Source organism: Piliocolobus tephrosceles, chromosome 10, assembly GCF_002776525.5.
Source record: "Piliocolobus tephrosceles isolate RC106 chromosome 10, ASM277652v3, whole genome shotgun sequence".
Classification (NCBI taxonomy): Eukaryota; Metazoa; Chordata; class Mammalia; order Primates; family Cercopithecidae; genus Piliocolobus; species Piliocolobus tephrosceles.
The window spans coordinates 49,744,964-49,760,302 of NC_045443.1; the positions used below are offsets into that span (position 1 = coordinate 49,744,964).

The 15,339-nt window shown below is 50.0% G+C and overlaps 1 protein-coding gene across 2 annotated transcripts; it reads right to left on the reverse strand.

The window, feature by feature from the left end:
* Positions 1-2,096: 2,096 nt before the first annotated feature.
* On the reverse strand, positions 2,097-14,605 carry KRT73 (keratin 73). 2 transcript variants are annotated; one of them, XM_023211042.2, is made up of 9 exons: positions 12,571-14,605; positions 10,654-10,868; positions 9,765-9,825; positions 9,063-9,158; positions 8,168-8,332; positions 5,680-5,805; positions 5,091-5,311; positions 3,769-3,803; positions 2,097-2,974 (listed from the first exon to the last, which is right to left on the reverse strand). In XM_023211042.2, the coding sequence occupies exons 1-9, from the start codon at positions 13,015-13,017 to the stop codon at positions 2,718-2,720; spliced, it is 1,623 nt and encodes a 540-aa protein (XP_023066810.2). In that variant the 5' UTR covers positions 13,018-14,605; the 3' UTR covers positions 2,097-2,717. The 2 variants fall into 2 exon arrangements, with proteins under 2 accessions (XP_023066810.2, XP_023066811.2); XM_023211043.2 differs by lacking the exon at positions 9,063-9,158.
* Between the last annotated feature and the right edge of the window lie 734 nt (positions 14,606-15,339).

Below are 15,339 nucleotides of genomic sequence, written 5' to 3' on the forward strand. Positions count from 1 at the left end.
ATCAGACATTCTCTACTTCCCTTCTCACTTCAGTTTCCTGAAAGAATAGTCTACACCTAAAAACAATAGGGACAGCCATTTATGGAGCACTTACTATGTGCTAGAAGAACTAAATAATTCTCGTACATTATTTCATTAAATTTAATTCTCATGACAACTCTATGAGGTAACTCCAATTATTAACCCCTTTGCACGGATGAGAAAACTGAGGCTTATGGAACAGAAACATCTTGCCTAAGTTACACAATTAGTAAGTGGCAAAGTCCTTCTGACTCAGGGTCCATCTGACACCCAAGGTGTTAACTTCTCTCTCAAGCTCTACAGGATAAAATCCCAGCTCTTAGCATACATGAAGGGGCCTCTCTTACACATCTGCTGCCTGCCTCCCCAACTCTGGATGCCACTGCTCCCTCCCTCTCCACCTACTGAGCCTCTCCATCCTTACACTTCACACTCCAGCAACAGTCACCTATTTGTGCCATGCTGGTGCCTCTGGCTACAAAGCCCACTTCCTCCTCTTGTCCACCTAGTAAATTCCTATCCATCCTCTAAAACCTCTACACATATTGCCTCCCCTGTGAGCTTTCCCTGACCTCCCTGAAGTTCCTCTCTCTCCTCTGTGCTGCCTCTGTGTCTTCTATTGTTGCTAATACCTCACCATGTTACCGTTAGGTGTTTTATGGTTATGCCTCCATTAGGGGCATTGAGGAGATTTCTTCATCACTGTATCCCCAGCACTAGCACATGCCAGGCATATGATATATGCTTAATGAATATTTTTTGAACTGACTTTCTTCACTGACTCTAAGAGTATAGTCCTGAGACTAATTATTCTGCCTGCCAGTTCTCCTTTGGGAATTAAGCTTGTGCTGTAATTTATGAGACGGTCTCTTTAAAGTCTGAATTTTTGAATTGCTTTACCAGCAGCTGTACACCTCTTTCAGTGAGCTAATTAAGTCAAACGAAAAATATGGAGGACATGCTTTTGTTTCCACTAACATTTATTAAGCATCAATTGCACAATTATTAACCAGTAATTGCACAAGACATCCTCGTGTTGTCTCATTTTAGCTTGACAACAACTTAGGGACATTATTCTTCCTGTTTTATAGCTAACAAAATGAGGTTCAAGAAGATTGAGAGCTTCATTCATTATTGCCACTTAGTTGCAGAGTCTAAATCTGAATTAAAAGCTATTGACTTGAAGTCTAGGACCCTCCCAGGAACCACAGGGACCTGTTCAGATGCAACATGGGGGCCCCAACCTGAGTGTGTGCTAGCCTCTCACTCGCGTTTGCATCCTGTTGAATCCTGATCCATCATCATGGCCTGGGAATCTATGAGAAATCTCTGAGTATTTTCAAAACAAACGTTTCCCCCTGAATTCCTCCCTGGGCCTCACTTCACCTCTCCCATGCTCACTGTCCTGCTCCGTCTCCTCCTAGAGCAGAGACCCAGCCACATCCAGGTGGAGTCCTGTCAACCTGGGACTGAGAGGCTTGTTACACTGGGTCCCACAGCTTTATGAAAAGAATCCGCAAGTGTGTGTGTAACAGAGAGCCCCATTCTTAAACACATACACATATGCACACACATATTCATACATACATAAGCAAACTCATACATACACACATATACATAAACACCCATGCTCAACTCAGTGGGAACTTTACTAAGGGCCAAGAGAACATGTGTCATTACTTCAAAGAGGAGTCTCTACCTTTGGGCCTTTTCTTAGGGGACATGGAGCCATCATAATTTGACCCTAGGCTACCTAGAACTGGCCTGCTGCTGCCTCTTGACCAGCTTTAAATCTTGACACCAGGCCCAGGCAAGTGTGGGCTCCTTTTTCCTGCCAATAACCTGAATGTTCTTAAAGATCCCCCATTCACTGGAGAATTGGCCTGAGAAAAGCATGACTTAGAAGGTGATGGTGAGATCACCCAGGCTGAGTAGGGTGTCTTTCACTTAGATCAGAAGATACTTCCAGACTTCAGGTGCCCCAGGCTCCCATTCATTGACCATTCCACATGCAGAAGAGACATGGACTGAGATGAGGACTCCCTTAGGAGAAAGAAGTAGCCTGACCCCACATTGGCTTTATAAGTTTATTGGTAAGACACAGGAGCAGGGAGGTGAGGCCTAAACAAGGAAGTACCCACAGATGAAGAGCACAGATCCCTTGGTTGATAGAATTAGCCTCAAGGGGTACTCCAGGCTATGTAATACGCATTGGCTGTGCAAGATACAACCTCCCACCAGGCGTTTTGCCTGAGCCACTATTGCTCTCACACGAGAGAGTTCCTGCAGGTCTAGCAGTAGATTCGAAACCTTGTGTACCCAGGGAGCACAGACCAAATAGTTACAGAGACAGGGTATGAAAGAGCAGCACAGGCAGATTGGGGTTACCTTTGAGAGACAGCCTTCCTCTGCACAGGCACATGCAGGCAGAGAAAGGGCCAAGTCTTCATCCAGAAGGGGAGGCTGAGTTAAAATGCCTCTTTGGATGGAGGCAGAAAGATGGGCTCCAGCTCTCGAATCCTGATTCAACATTAACAAAGACTGAGGCAGAGAGGTCAAGGAGAAGGAGGAGAGGTCCACAGTAAAGCAAAGCAAGAAGGAGATGAGGACAAATGAGACAGAGGAATTTCCTAGAGGAGTCCGGAGCAGTCTGCCAGGGCAAGGCAGACTACTGAGAAATGGGCTGCCTTTCACTTTTATCTCATGGTTTTCTTGGTGGGTGAGCTTAGAGCTAAGGTCTTTCCCTGGGAGTCCTTGAATTCACTTGCACTCCCCAGCCTGGTCCTGGCTTCCCCACGGGGGCTGCAGTTCCCACTGCCAGTGACACAGCCCCCAGGCAGCATGCTGTAGCCCCCGCTGACAGAGCTGGGCCAGTAGCCATAGGTGCCAGCATTGCTGAATCCAAAGCCAGCCCCAGCGCCTGCCGTCCCAGCCATGGAGCTGTTGATGACCGCTGCAGAGGAGGGAGGGATGAATGATCAGTGTATATCTCAGGACAGAGGTGGCCCTAAGTCCCTCTCCAATCTCTAAGCCCCACTAGCTTAAATGTCTGCTTCTTAAGCAAACAATTCCCATCAACCATGAACTTGGGTTCATTTGAGCAACTCAAGCATGGGAAGAAGAACCCCAACCCTGCAAGACTCCCAAGTCAGGCATCTTGTCATTCTATAAACAAACAGGAGTAGCAAGGGCTTCCCCCAAGGGACAGATGATGCTCGAGCATCAGATAAGCCAGCAGGTTCTTGCATTTAGCTTTACAATACCTTCTGAGTATTTTCCAAAAGAATTTCCTGATTGTTAAAATTAGGGGAGTTTCTGCTGGCCCTGCCATAAGAAGGAAACTGCCAAACACTGTGGGGCCAGCATTAAACTGACTCGCACAGTGGTCCACACACTGGTCTCCACTCCCAATAAGGAGGCACCACTCTGTGCTCAGTTTCCTTCATGCGGGAGAGCCGGCTGGGGGTGACAGGAGAGGGGAGGGGCTGAGAGTTTCACCACAGCATGGGGGAGACTACTGTGAAAGAGGCCAGTGTGCAGTGTCAGAATGTGCTGGGCGCTGACTCCACCTGGAAGAAGCAGCTCTGAATGGGGAGGCCACAGGTCTCAGCAAGGAGGGTGAGTATGTGACAAAGTGGTCAACAGGCAGAGCCAAGCTGTTCCCCAGGGGGCCGGATGGTGGACACCCACCCACCTTGTGTTTGTTGATGGACTGAAAGTATTCCCTCAGAGTCATGAAATACTCACAAATGCTCACGGAGTTGGTGTATTCTCCAGACATCCTGCAAGAGAGAAAAGCACAGGAGAGTCTGAATCACGTGGACTCCCATAGTGGCCCTCACTGCCTAAACACAGGCTGGAGATCCCCAGCCAGACCGGCTTAGCCTCCACGCACCCCACACTTGCCAGATGGCACTGGCTGTCCCTGAGTGTCTCTAAGCCCTCCCTCTCCCTCCTCAATCTATTCTTCCTACTGCAGAGATGTGGAACCTCCAACTTTGGAACCTCCAACAACATGACCACCCCCAAGGTCCCTCCTGCAGGGTTTCTCTTGAACCCATTTCTTTACTACTGTGAGCAGCTGCCTGAATAAATACATGTGTGGAAAGATCAGGATCAGGAGTTGTACTAATGAACTAACTGTATGATTTTGGGACCAGTGACTTCTCTCCAGGTCTCAGTTATAAAATGGTGCTAGGTTAAAACAGGGTTTTTTGAATGTTCATGCTTCTTGTGCCACCCTTCTGACTGTTGCTAGGACCATGTTTGACTTGCTCTGTTAGATATTTAGTATTTTTAATTGACTCTGCCTTTTCCACAAAAGTGCATTTCTTTTAAAAAGAAGTTTTATATCACCAGAGTAAATAGAAACCAGTGTTATTACCTAACCAAATATAAATATAATGAAAATAAAACAATTTAAAACTTTCGGGCTAGATAATGCTATTATCTTCCCAAAGATTCTGCACCTAGGATCTACTGTATCTTTATCAATAGGGGATATTTGCAAGTGTCTGAGAGGTGTTATTGTGTTTTGTTTGTCTCTTTGTTTGTTTTTGAGATGGAGTCTCATTCTGTCACCCAAGTTGGAGTACAGTAGCGCAATCTCAGCTCACTGCAACCTCCGCCTCCTGGGTTCAAGCAATTCTCCTGCCTCAGCCTCCCGAGTAGCTAGGATTATTACAGGCTTACACCACCACATCCAGCTAATTTTTGTATTTTTAGTAGAGACAAGGTTTCTCCAATGTTGGCCAGGCTGATCTCAAACTCCTGACCTCAGGTGATCCACCTGCCTCAGCCTCCCAAAGAGCTGGGATTACAGGTGTGAGCCACTGCGCCTGGCCGTCTGAAAGGTGTTAAAAACACAACAGCGCCCAGTTCAGACTTTCTTCAAAGAGTCAAAAGAACTGTAAAGGAAATTTCTGTCACATTATCTGGCTAGATGCTGTTTGAAACTATGCTTGTGGGTGAATTAAACACATCTCCAGTGCCCCCGCTCCCAAACACACTCTGGGAAATTTTGATTTGGAGACTTGCAGAGTTTCTTTCAGACCCTCGGTGCCACCCACCTGCACTCCTCGCCCTCCAGCAGCTTGCGATAGGTGGCGATCTCGATATCCAGGGACAGCTTCACGCTCAAAAGCTCTTGGTACTCGCGCAGCATCCGTGCCAGCTCCTCCTTGGCTTGCTGCAGGGCGCCCTCCAGCTCATCCAGCTTGGCCCTGGCGTCCTTGAGGGCGCAGTCCCCCCGCTGCTCGGTGTCAGCGATGGCCGTCTCCAGGTTGGCACACTGGGGTCAGGAGGTAGCATTTCCCCCTGAGCTCCTCCCTGGGCCTCACTTCACCTCTCCCCTGCTCTCAGTGGTTGAGCCCTCCTCTGCCCTGCCCAATGTCCTAGAGCAGAGACCCAGCCACATCCAGGTGGAGTCCTGTCAACCCGGGACCGGGAGGCTTGTTACGCTGGGCCCCATGGCTTTATGAAAAGGATCTGCAATTGTTCCAAACTTCAGATGGGAGCTAAGGGTGAGGGATGAGAGCAGGACCTCCATTTGAGGAAGGGGATTCTGAGATGGAGGCTCAGGAGAAGGAGGGGGCAGGGGGTACTAAGCAGTTCACCCCTCCCTTAGGAGTGAGTAAGGAACGCTCCAGTCCCCTTCACCTGCTTCTTCACACTCTCAATCTCTGAGCGCAGCCTTTGGATGAGACGAGTCAGCTCTGAGATCTCATTTTTGGTGTGTTTCAGGTCATCCCCATGCTGGCCTGCTGCTAGCTGCAGCTCCTGGAACTAGAGGAAAAGGAACCAAAGCAAGGACACTGACTCAGGGCCTGTCTGGGCTCAGCCTGGTACAGAGACTATGCCCGCACTTGCAGAGCCTGGCAGAGGTGGGTCTAGGTCACCCGCCTCCCCAGATCTATCAGCAACCTCCCATTAAAGCATTGGTCCATTGCATTTGCTTGCCTTAAGCATGGCTGATCTCATAGATGGTTAGAATTGGCCATAAGGTCTGTTGAATGACCCAGACCGTCCACATGGCAACCTTATAACACACAACTCCAATTATGACATTCCTCTGCCTATCGTCCTTCAAAGTCAAGGTCAAATTCAAACTCTTACATGGCATCCAGGGGCTCATTTCTTTCTGCCCTCGCCTAACACCTATCTGACTCTTCAGCTGGGCCAAACAGTCCCACAGTTCCCCCAGATGTCCCACGTGCTCTTGTGTCTCTGAGTCTTTGCCTGAGCCTCTCTTCCAACCTGGAAAACCCTCCCCCATCCATCCTCCTTTTTCCTTAGCTAGCTCCAACTTAGCCAGTGCAGAGTCACTTCCTCCTTGAGGCCTTCCGTGACGTCCTGGTTGGGTGCAATTCTATTCCTTGCCCCTGGTACACCAGTCCATAGGTCTCCCCACAGTATACTGTATTGTGAACCCATTTCCATGCATTCTCCATCAGACCCAGAATGAATGGATGGCAGGGATTTTTCCTTTTAATTTTGAATTCCCAGTACCTAGTACAGTGCCTGGTTGGTGCTCAAAAAGAATCTGATGAATGAATGAGTGAGCCAATGAGCTGTCCATCTGTATTTTCTGTGACTCTCTCTCCTTGATACCTTAGCTGGGCCCCAGACCACAGGCAGATTTGCTGGGCTGGGATGGTGGGAGGGATTAGCATGGAGGAGCATTTTGTGTGCATGATGAGGGTAGACTCAGCTACACCCCAAAACCACTAGCCAAGAAATTTGGGTCATCTACTAATTTGGAATTATTTCTGCCTTTGATGTCATTTATTAAACAGTCACAGAGAGCACATCAGTTCTACTCAGAATGTGGTTCAAGCAGAACTCAAAACTGGGACCGTTCAGCACTCTGGAGGTGGTGTACTGTTCTGTCTCTCTCCCTGGGCGCTCCACCCCAGCATGGCCCAAGATTTAGGATTGTTCCTAAAGATGCCAAGTCATCCAGAAGGCAGAGAAGGCAGAGGGGTTTCTCTCTTCACTCCTTTTGTTTTATCTTTGGTGCCAACCCTGAACAAGGGGCCTTCTCCCACTTCCCTGCAAGGCTGTGTGAGCAGGATGCCTCCCTGTACACTGGTTCTGACACCAAGCAACTTCATTCTGAGACAAACAGCTAAACATCTTCCTGCCACTTCTCTCTCAAGCCACACAAAGCCCTTAGAGTAAATGCTTCTTCCCCAGAGTCAACTTCTGATTTTCTGCCTAAATGCAGTGGAAGTTGAAGTCCGTCACCTAGATTCTGATCTAGCTGCGTTACTTGTCAGCTGTTGCCTTTGGTAAGTAGCTTGAACTCCCTGGGCCCTACCTTCTTTATCTTTAAAAGGGAATCATCAAAATAAGCAATCATAATACTGTTATGATTCTGGCCATTCTCTACCCTATCTTGCAACAGCAATGTGAAAGGCTTTGGGGACTGAGGAGTTGAGTTTGAACCTTCACCAAGAAGCCCTAGCCTATGTCTCCTAGACCTGGAAAGGCTCCCTCCTCCCCCACTGCAGGCTAGCAAGGAGGCAGGGAGAGGGATGAGATAAGATCTCCCAAGAGTGTGGATTCCCTTGAGAAAGAGCCTGATAAATGCAAGGGACAATTAGGAAGTTGCCATCTTGAGCTGAGAAACCAAATTATCTAAAGAATCACTTTCCACCCACCACCATTAGGGGAGTTAAGATCTGAGGACTCAAACTTCTGCTTTATCCTTGGAGTTAGACTTGAATGAAAAGATAGAAATTACTTGATTCCAGATCACACTGAAGAGACCCCCTCATTTATGATAATTAGCGGGAGCGTTGAGATGCCAACTACTCATGTTGCTTCTCCCCTCCAGACAGAACTCTCTGCCTCCAGGGAGTTGTTTCTGACCTGCCCCACCTGGTCCTAGTTCCTCAGTCTGGACTCTGTTTGCACAACATTCACCTGCACTCGGCTGAGTGCATCCTCCAGGGGTGCTGTTGATCTAAGTGGGTCCCAAGGACAGAGCTGTGTCTTCTCCTCCCATCTGCCTTCCCACAGTGCCCAGGACAGTGCTGTGCTCCCAGCAAGCTACGGGTCACCACAGTGAGTCATGGGGCAGACAAGACAGAGTGTGGAGCACAGGGCCCTGCACATGTCACTGTAGGGAGTTGTGTGGCCTCACCTTGGTCTGGTACAGGGCCTCGGCCTCGGCCTTGCTCTTCCGGGCGATCTCTTCGTACTGGGCACGGACCTCAGCAATGATGCTCTCCAGGTCCAGGTTCCGGTTGTTGTCCATGGACAGGATGATGGATGTGTCGCTGATGTGGGACTGGATCTGAGCGATCTCCTGCAGAGGAAAAAAGGAAGCATGAAATGCCTTCTGTGACCAGAGAAACGTACCAAGGTGTGGCCCTGTCCCAGAGGGATGGCCCTAGACCATCCCACACAGATGGAAGCTGCACACCCCAAAGCTTATAAGAACAGAGCTCACAGCCCAGAAGTTCCAATATCACATCTGAAAACTGCTGAATGGGTTTGAAGCAACCCAGGAAGAAAACAGCCCGCACATCTGTCCGCTGAGACAGGACAGGAATGGGGAAGGTGGAAGACAACAACCTGGCTGCCACACACGGGACACTAAGGGACACAGGAGCCCAGGAATGCTTGGCCAATAGGTTGAGGCTTGAAATCAGATGTGCATAGAGAAGGTAGAAGGGGTATGAGGACTTCCTACCTCTATCCCTGGGGATTCCTGCCCAAGACCCCAGGAAGCATCCCCAGTCACAGAGAGAAGAGAAGCAGGAGTGAGAATATTCTTGGCTAAAGTTCAGTTCCCACTGAACCCATTAAGGACTCTGGTTTCCTGAAGGAAGTGAAAGCAGGACATCCTCAGGGCAGTCAGGGATGGATGGGGCACCAGGACAGATGGCCGCTACCACCTTTGATCTACAAATTTCTCAGCACCCCAATGCTGGAGGTGCCCTGGACTGCTTAAGTTACTGATAAGTAAGAAACTGTTCATCACATATCTGTCCTTCCAGAAGACAGAACCAGAGGTGGAGCAGGGGGAGCCTTACCCCCTCGTACAGGCACTTGAAGAACTTGATTTCTCCGTCCAGGGCATCCACCTTGGCCTGCAGCTCCACTTTGCTCATGTAAGCCGCATCCACGTCCTATTGAGAATCCAGATACCCCCGACCTCACCTTTCTTCAAGCCCAGACAGGTCTGTCCAGCAAACTGACACCCACAGGCCCTGCCCTAGCTAGCTGCCCAGGAATGGACTTCAGATCCAAGGAGTAGAAACCTGCCTTCCAGCCACAACTCACTGTCAGACTCACTGCGAAACCTGGGGCAAGTTTCTCATGCCTCTGGAACTCCTTCTGCCTCTATTTCTTAGAGAAGGGTGTGGGACTCTATACCCCACTCAGCCGATCATTCAGCCAACAGAGGGAGCCAAGGGCAGCCACGGCAATTTGCCAGAAACCAGCAGAGTTAGAAGGCAAACCTGCAACCCCTCCCAAAGCCAGTCCTGTTCCCCAGCCAAAGTAGACATGAGTTGGCACTGACTGTCCACATCTAGGTTCCTGTCCACAAAGTGCTATGTGCTAAACCAACACCCAGGTGTCCCAAGATGTCCCGAGCAGCAAGCCCTTCATCTCTTCCTTCGGCACTTCGGCTCCAGGCCCTTCTGTGGGGGTGCTCAGACCTCAGTTGCTCCTCTCTCTTAGCTCAACACCCACTGCTGGGGGACTGAAGGGAGCCCATGTACCCTCCTCACCTTCTTAAGCACCACAAATTCATTCTCAGCAGTTGTGCGCTTGTTTATTTCTTCTTCATACCTGCAGGGAAAGCATCACAGTGAGCAGAGTGTGTGTCTGTGTGTGTGCATGTGTATACATTCTCATAGTGAAGTGGGAAAAGAGATGCCCATATTATATGCTTTTTAAGAGGTGTTATTCTATACCCTTGCAAGTCCGTCCCAACACACCAGGACTATTTGGCCAGAGTTGGAGGCTGGGTATGAAGTAACCTCCTCCTAAGCCTAGGTGGTTTGAGGTCTGATTTCTTCTGATGCCTGGGGAGTAAGTTCTCCCTCTTCCCACTCAATATCTGAATCACAGATGCACACCAGCTACCCCTTTCAGCCATGATTCTTGTGTCAATCCTCCTGCCTGACACCCTACCAACAACTCCCCTCCAATCCTAGGCAGGGGTTCCAAGGAAGCCAGAACTACTCCCCAGGGGAAAAAGAAGGCACATGGCCCAAGTGTCGAGGACCTAAAGGCAACGAGGGAGGAAGCCCAACAGGAACTCCAACTCCTTTCCCGCTGCAAAGAGCAGCAGCTGGGTCAGGGGTGGTTCTTTGGAACTCAGCGGCACATTGGTGAGCTTAGGAACCAGGAGGCTGTGGCACACACAACACAGGCACTCTTGAGTGGGGAGCAGGAAGGAGCGTATCAAGGAGGGGATCACCTGCCAGGACAGCCCTGACGCTGCCCAAGAGGCTGGTTGTCCACTGTCCAGTCTGCCTTGTTGCCCAAAGAAGGCTCTCATCTTGCTGGGACAGATGAACCCAGTACCTCCGAGGCCAGAAGCAAACATCCCAGTGCCTGCTGGGAAAGCCTCACCCTGGGAGGTAGGCCAGCCTGGAGCGGCATCCTGCTCACCTCTTCTTGTAGTCCTCTACCACTTCGCGCACGCTCCTCAGCTCTGAGTCCAGCCTCACCCTGTCCCCGCACAGCGTTTCCAGCTGCTTCCGCAGGTTGCTGATGTAGCCCTCGAGGATGGGCTCCAGGTTGTTCTTGCAGTTGTTCAGGTCCAGCTGCTGCAGCAGCTCCCACTTGGTCTCCAACACCTGGTTCTGCTGCTCCAGGAACCGCACCTGGAACCCATGTCACACATACTTAAGCAATGTGGAGAGGGGATGTGAGATTTCCCTTCCTGGACAGGAACTGTGTTCTCTTATGCTACACTAGCTTTAAAAATGAGCCTCAGTCCTTAAAAATTGCCACCCATGCCACTCACACCCCCAATCCTTACCTAGGGTCCTTTATTTGACTGAAGTTCTCACTCTGAGGCAGCCCCTAAGGTCGGGAGAGGCACCAACATCTTCATTTCCCTCTCGAGCTATCAAGATCTAGATCTCCTGTCTCTTTTGCACTTATCCAAACCTGCCTGGACTGATGTCCATGTTCAGCCCAGGCCATCTCTCCAAGGCAGCTCCTTAGACACAAGCTGGCCTGTGCTAGCCTTCACACTGTCGGGCCTTCTGCTTAGGGTCTAGTGGCCTGGCCAGTGCTCTGCCTATTCTCTCCCTCCTTGTGCGTGGGCTCTCCCAGCCCAATCAGAGGCAGATGCTCAGCTTATCTGGGGTCTCCGGCCCTCCTAAGTTGCTTTCATGTCTGCATCTCTACTATCTCAATCACAGCATTGCCCCAGCAGCAGAACAAGTATTCTGAAGTTGCAACCTACATATATATTACTCTCCTGCTTAAAACCCTCAGGTGGTTCCACATCACCCTCAGGGTCAAGTCCATATTCCTTATCATGCCCTTCATAATGTGGTCAACCCTCCTGGCTTCCTTCTTTACTCACACAGTGATATCGTAAACCCAAGGTCTCCCGTTTCCTAGACAAGTTCTACCATGCTGCACATGCTCTTTCCCTAGATTACCTTTTCCCCACCTCCGTCTGAAAACTCCTACTCATGCCTCACCACCCTACCTCACTGTCACTCTGGGTGAGCTTCCTCTGCTCCCCTAAGTTTAGGAAGTCTCTGCTTCCCAAGACTTTCCTACCACTTTGTCCCTCAGTGATTCTCAAACCTGAGTGCATCAGCATCACCTGGAGGGCTTGTTAAAATGCAGGGTGCTGGGCCCTACTGCAGAGTCTCTGATTCAGTTGCTCTGGGATGGAGCCTGAGAATGTGCATTCTAACAAGCGTCCAGGTGACGTTGCTGCTGCTGGTTCCGGGGCCACTTTTGAGAACCACTGCTTTAGGGCACCATGACCTCCAACTGCCTTGCCTCATAGGCTGCGTGTGTTACAGACTGAGTCTGAGCTGTCAGAACACACAGGAGGAAGAGCTGGGTCGCATGGCAGTCTAGATGCCCCAGGTTGTCAAGGGCATCTCCTTCGCCTGGCTTCTAAGTCTCAAAGGCTGTCACTCTCCTACTTCTCAACTCAGAGACCACTCTCTCTGCCTCCTGGACACCTTCCCGGGCTAGGCTGCTGGCTCTTCTCACCCCTCTGACCCTGGTCCCTTGCCTCTGATGTCTAGGCTTTGTCCAGTTCCTCCCTGGGCTATGTCTGCATCCTGGGAAGGTGTGCCTGCCTTCCTCTGCTTCAGACAGGGAGCGTCCCAAGGAAAATGAAGGTGGGGGGAGGAAGGGGCTCTATGACATGAGCAAGCCTTATGGGCCCAACACCTGGGGGGCTTTGAAGTTATTTACCTGGTGTCTGATTTTGCTAGGAGAAATGATTTCTTGCTCTCAGGCAAATTGAAACCACAAATTAGGGGAGTGGCTCCCTCCTGAGTTCTTAAAAGGGGGAGCCCAAGATCAGCTTTTTCCAGGAAGACCCACCTTGTCGATGAAGGAGGCGAACTTGTTGTTCAGCACCTTGATCTGCTCCCGCTCCTGGGCACGCACTTTCTGGATTTCAGGGTCCAGCTCCACGTTGAGGGGTGCCAGGAGGCTCTTGTTGATGGTGACCTGATGGATACCCCCAGGCGGGCACACGGACGGACCCACGGACCCCAAGGCCACACTGCCAAACATGCTGCCAGCAAAGCCACTGGCCCGGCCCCAGCCAAATCCATAGCCTCCTGCCCGCCCACTGCCACTGGCCACATTGAAAGAGATGCTCCGGGGACCCCCCAGGCTGTAAAGGCTCCGACTGCTGAAGCCCCCACTGAGCCCTTTGCCCCCTGCTTGGTAGGAGGATGAGCTGCCCCCTGAGAGCACAGCTGAGCAGCCACTGAAGCCCCCCTTGGCAGCAGCTCCCGACTTGTAGGTGAATTGGCGGCTCATGGTAGGAGGCCAGAAAGTGGGGATAAGATGCCAACTCTTAGCTGAGAGGCAGTTCACCAACCTGTGATCCTGGGTTCCCACTTTATAGGACTCAGGAGGGAGCCACTGGCCTAATTTGTGGGTTCAGTTTGCCTGGGAGCAAGAAATCCTTTTCTCCCAGCAAAATCAGACACCAGGTAAATAACTTGAAAACTCCCAAAGTGCTAGTCTTGCAAGTCTTGCTCATGTAATTTGAGTTTAACTAATGAACATGGGTAATTAGCATGGGCACATTATCCACAGAAAGGTGGGAGGTTTGTCGCAGTCTCAATTGCTGTTCCCCAGGGAGTGGTGGGACTGGGTTTGTAGGGGTATAGAGGGGAGACCTTTAATTGACAGTGTCATCTGTGAGAAATCTCACAACCATGCCAGCATCAGATGGGCTGCTTCAGGTACCCTGGCTGAGCTGCTTTTATGTGGTTAGGAAGAGGCTCCTCCTGCCTGGCTTCCCAGGGTTCCTGGAGACGGGTTTCATGGCTGGCCAGGGCCATAGGAGAGGAGCACATTGGGAATCCAGGCCCAGCCTCTGTCTGCCAGCCCCCTGCTGTGCCCTCCCAGGCAGCTCTCCTGTTCCTCTGTGCCAGTCAGACTGCCCTGCTCACCTTCCTATGCACACACTGACTTCTTTGTCCCTTTACCATCCCACTACCCTGACTCTTGACCTTGAAATAATGGTCATTGGCACCGTTCACGATGGCTGACACTGGTGCAGCACTTTACAGTATAAAAGAGTTCCTCACACAAGAAGCTCATTTAATCCACTTAGTCTGTCTGGAGGGGAATGGTGATAATCCATATTAACAATGGGGAAACCAAGGTTCAGATAATTGAGGATATCATTCCTTTAGCAAACATTTAGTGAGTCCTTTCTTTGTGTGAATCCCAGAGAACAAAAATGCCCCAAAAAAGCACAGGCCCCAGCCTTGAGGACTCCCCTTGGCTGGTCTTCTGACTCCACATTCAGAGCTATGCCAGCCTTTTTCATTCATCCATCCATCCATCCATTCAACCAGCCAGCCAGTCATCTATGTGTTCACTCATTTATCCATTCATTTAACAAACTTCTGTTGAGAGCTGACTCTCTCCCAGGTACTGTGCTAGGCTCTTGGGTCCCGAATTAAGAAGACCCAACCTAGCTCACAATTTTGGAGGTGGGGAGGTAGGGGCAGACATTTGAATTTCATGGATCCTTGACATTGCCAAAGTATGTGACCCAGCAGTTTCCCAAATCCCAAATCCCAAATATATCCATAGTATAGAATTTCCTCCATAAAACACAAGTATTTCACTAGCTGAGTACTTGAATGAACACTTGGCTCATCCTTCTTTTCTATTTCTGTACAGAGGTTATGATAGGCCCCTAAAACTGTTGTACTAAGAACTGCCAAATTCAACCTCCCCTCTTTTTTATACAATACAGTTGTTTTCTAGTTAAGAATAATCATGGCCAGGCGCGGTGGCTCAAGCTTGTAATCCCAGCACTTTGGGAGGCCGAGACGGGCGGATCACGAGGTCGGGAGATCAAGACCATCCTGGCTAACACAATGAAACCCCGTCTCTACTAAAAAATACAAAAAACTAGCCAGGCGAGGTGGCGGGCGCCTGTAGTCCCAGCTACTCGGGAGGCTGAGGCAGGAGAATGGCGTAAACCCGGGAGGCGGAGCTTGCAGTGAGCTGAGATCTGCCCACTGCACTCCAGCCTGGGCGACTGAGTAAGACTCCATGTCAAAAAAAAGAAAGAATAATCATTTTCTTAGATGTCTTCAATTTCACTAAAGGCAATGCCACTTGGCAATCCTTTAATCTTTTTTAGCTACACAAAGTTTCTATTCCTTTTTTTTTTTTTTCTCTCTTCCTTTGTAAGTTTCTTTGTAAGGCACAAAGAAGACCAACAAAACTGCATTGTGATGAGAATACTGAGTATTCCAGCCAGAATCACTCCCTAATTGGCTCATTTCAGCACACCAGCACTGGGGTGAGGTGATTCAGACCCACATCTCAGCAAAACTACAAACTGCTGCATGTCACAGGCCTTGATATCACCCCCAGTGGCATTTATGCTGTGAATGCCAACTCTGCAGTGTGGCGTGGGTGTGCTTACGAGCAAACAGCCCCTCTCCTTATGGTTTTCACTTCCCCTCCCCTCCCTGGCTTTCTCGTCTTGTGAACCTGCCACAGAGGCACCCCCAGAAACCTTCTCTGATGACTTTCCTAATCCAATCAAGCCTGTCTTTCCAGCCTATCATGTATTGTTTGTTGTCCAAACAACAGCATCTATTATGT

Excerpts from the sequence above, each read along its gene's own strand:
- KRT73 (XM_023211042.2), bottom strand. The coding sequence starts at position 13,017 with ATGAGCCGCCAATTCACCTACAAGTCGGGAGCTGCTGCCAAGGGGGGC. Across the intron at positions 10,869-12,570 it reads TCGCCTCCTTCATCGACAAG|GTGCGGTTCCTGGAGCAGCA; the intron begins GTGGGTCTTCCT and ends CATGGGTTCCAG. Across the intron at positions 5,312-5,679 it reads TTGAGAGTGTGAAGAAGCAG|TGTGCCAACCTGGAGACGGC; the intron begins GTGAAGGGGACT and ends TCCTGACCCCAG.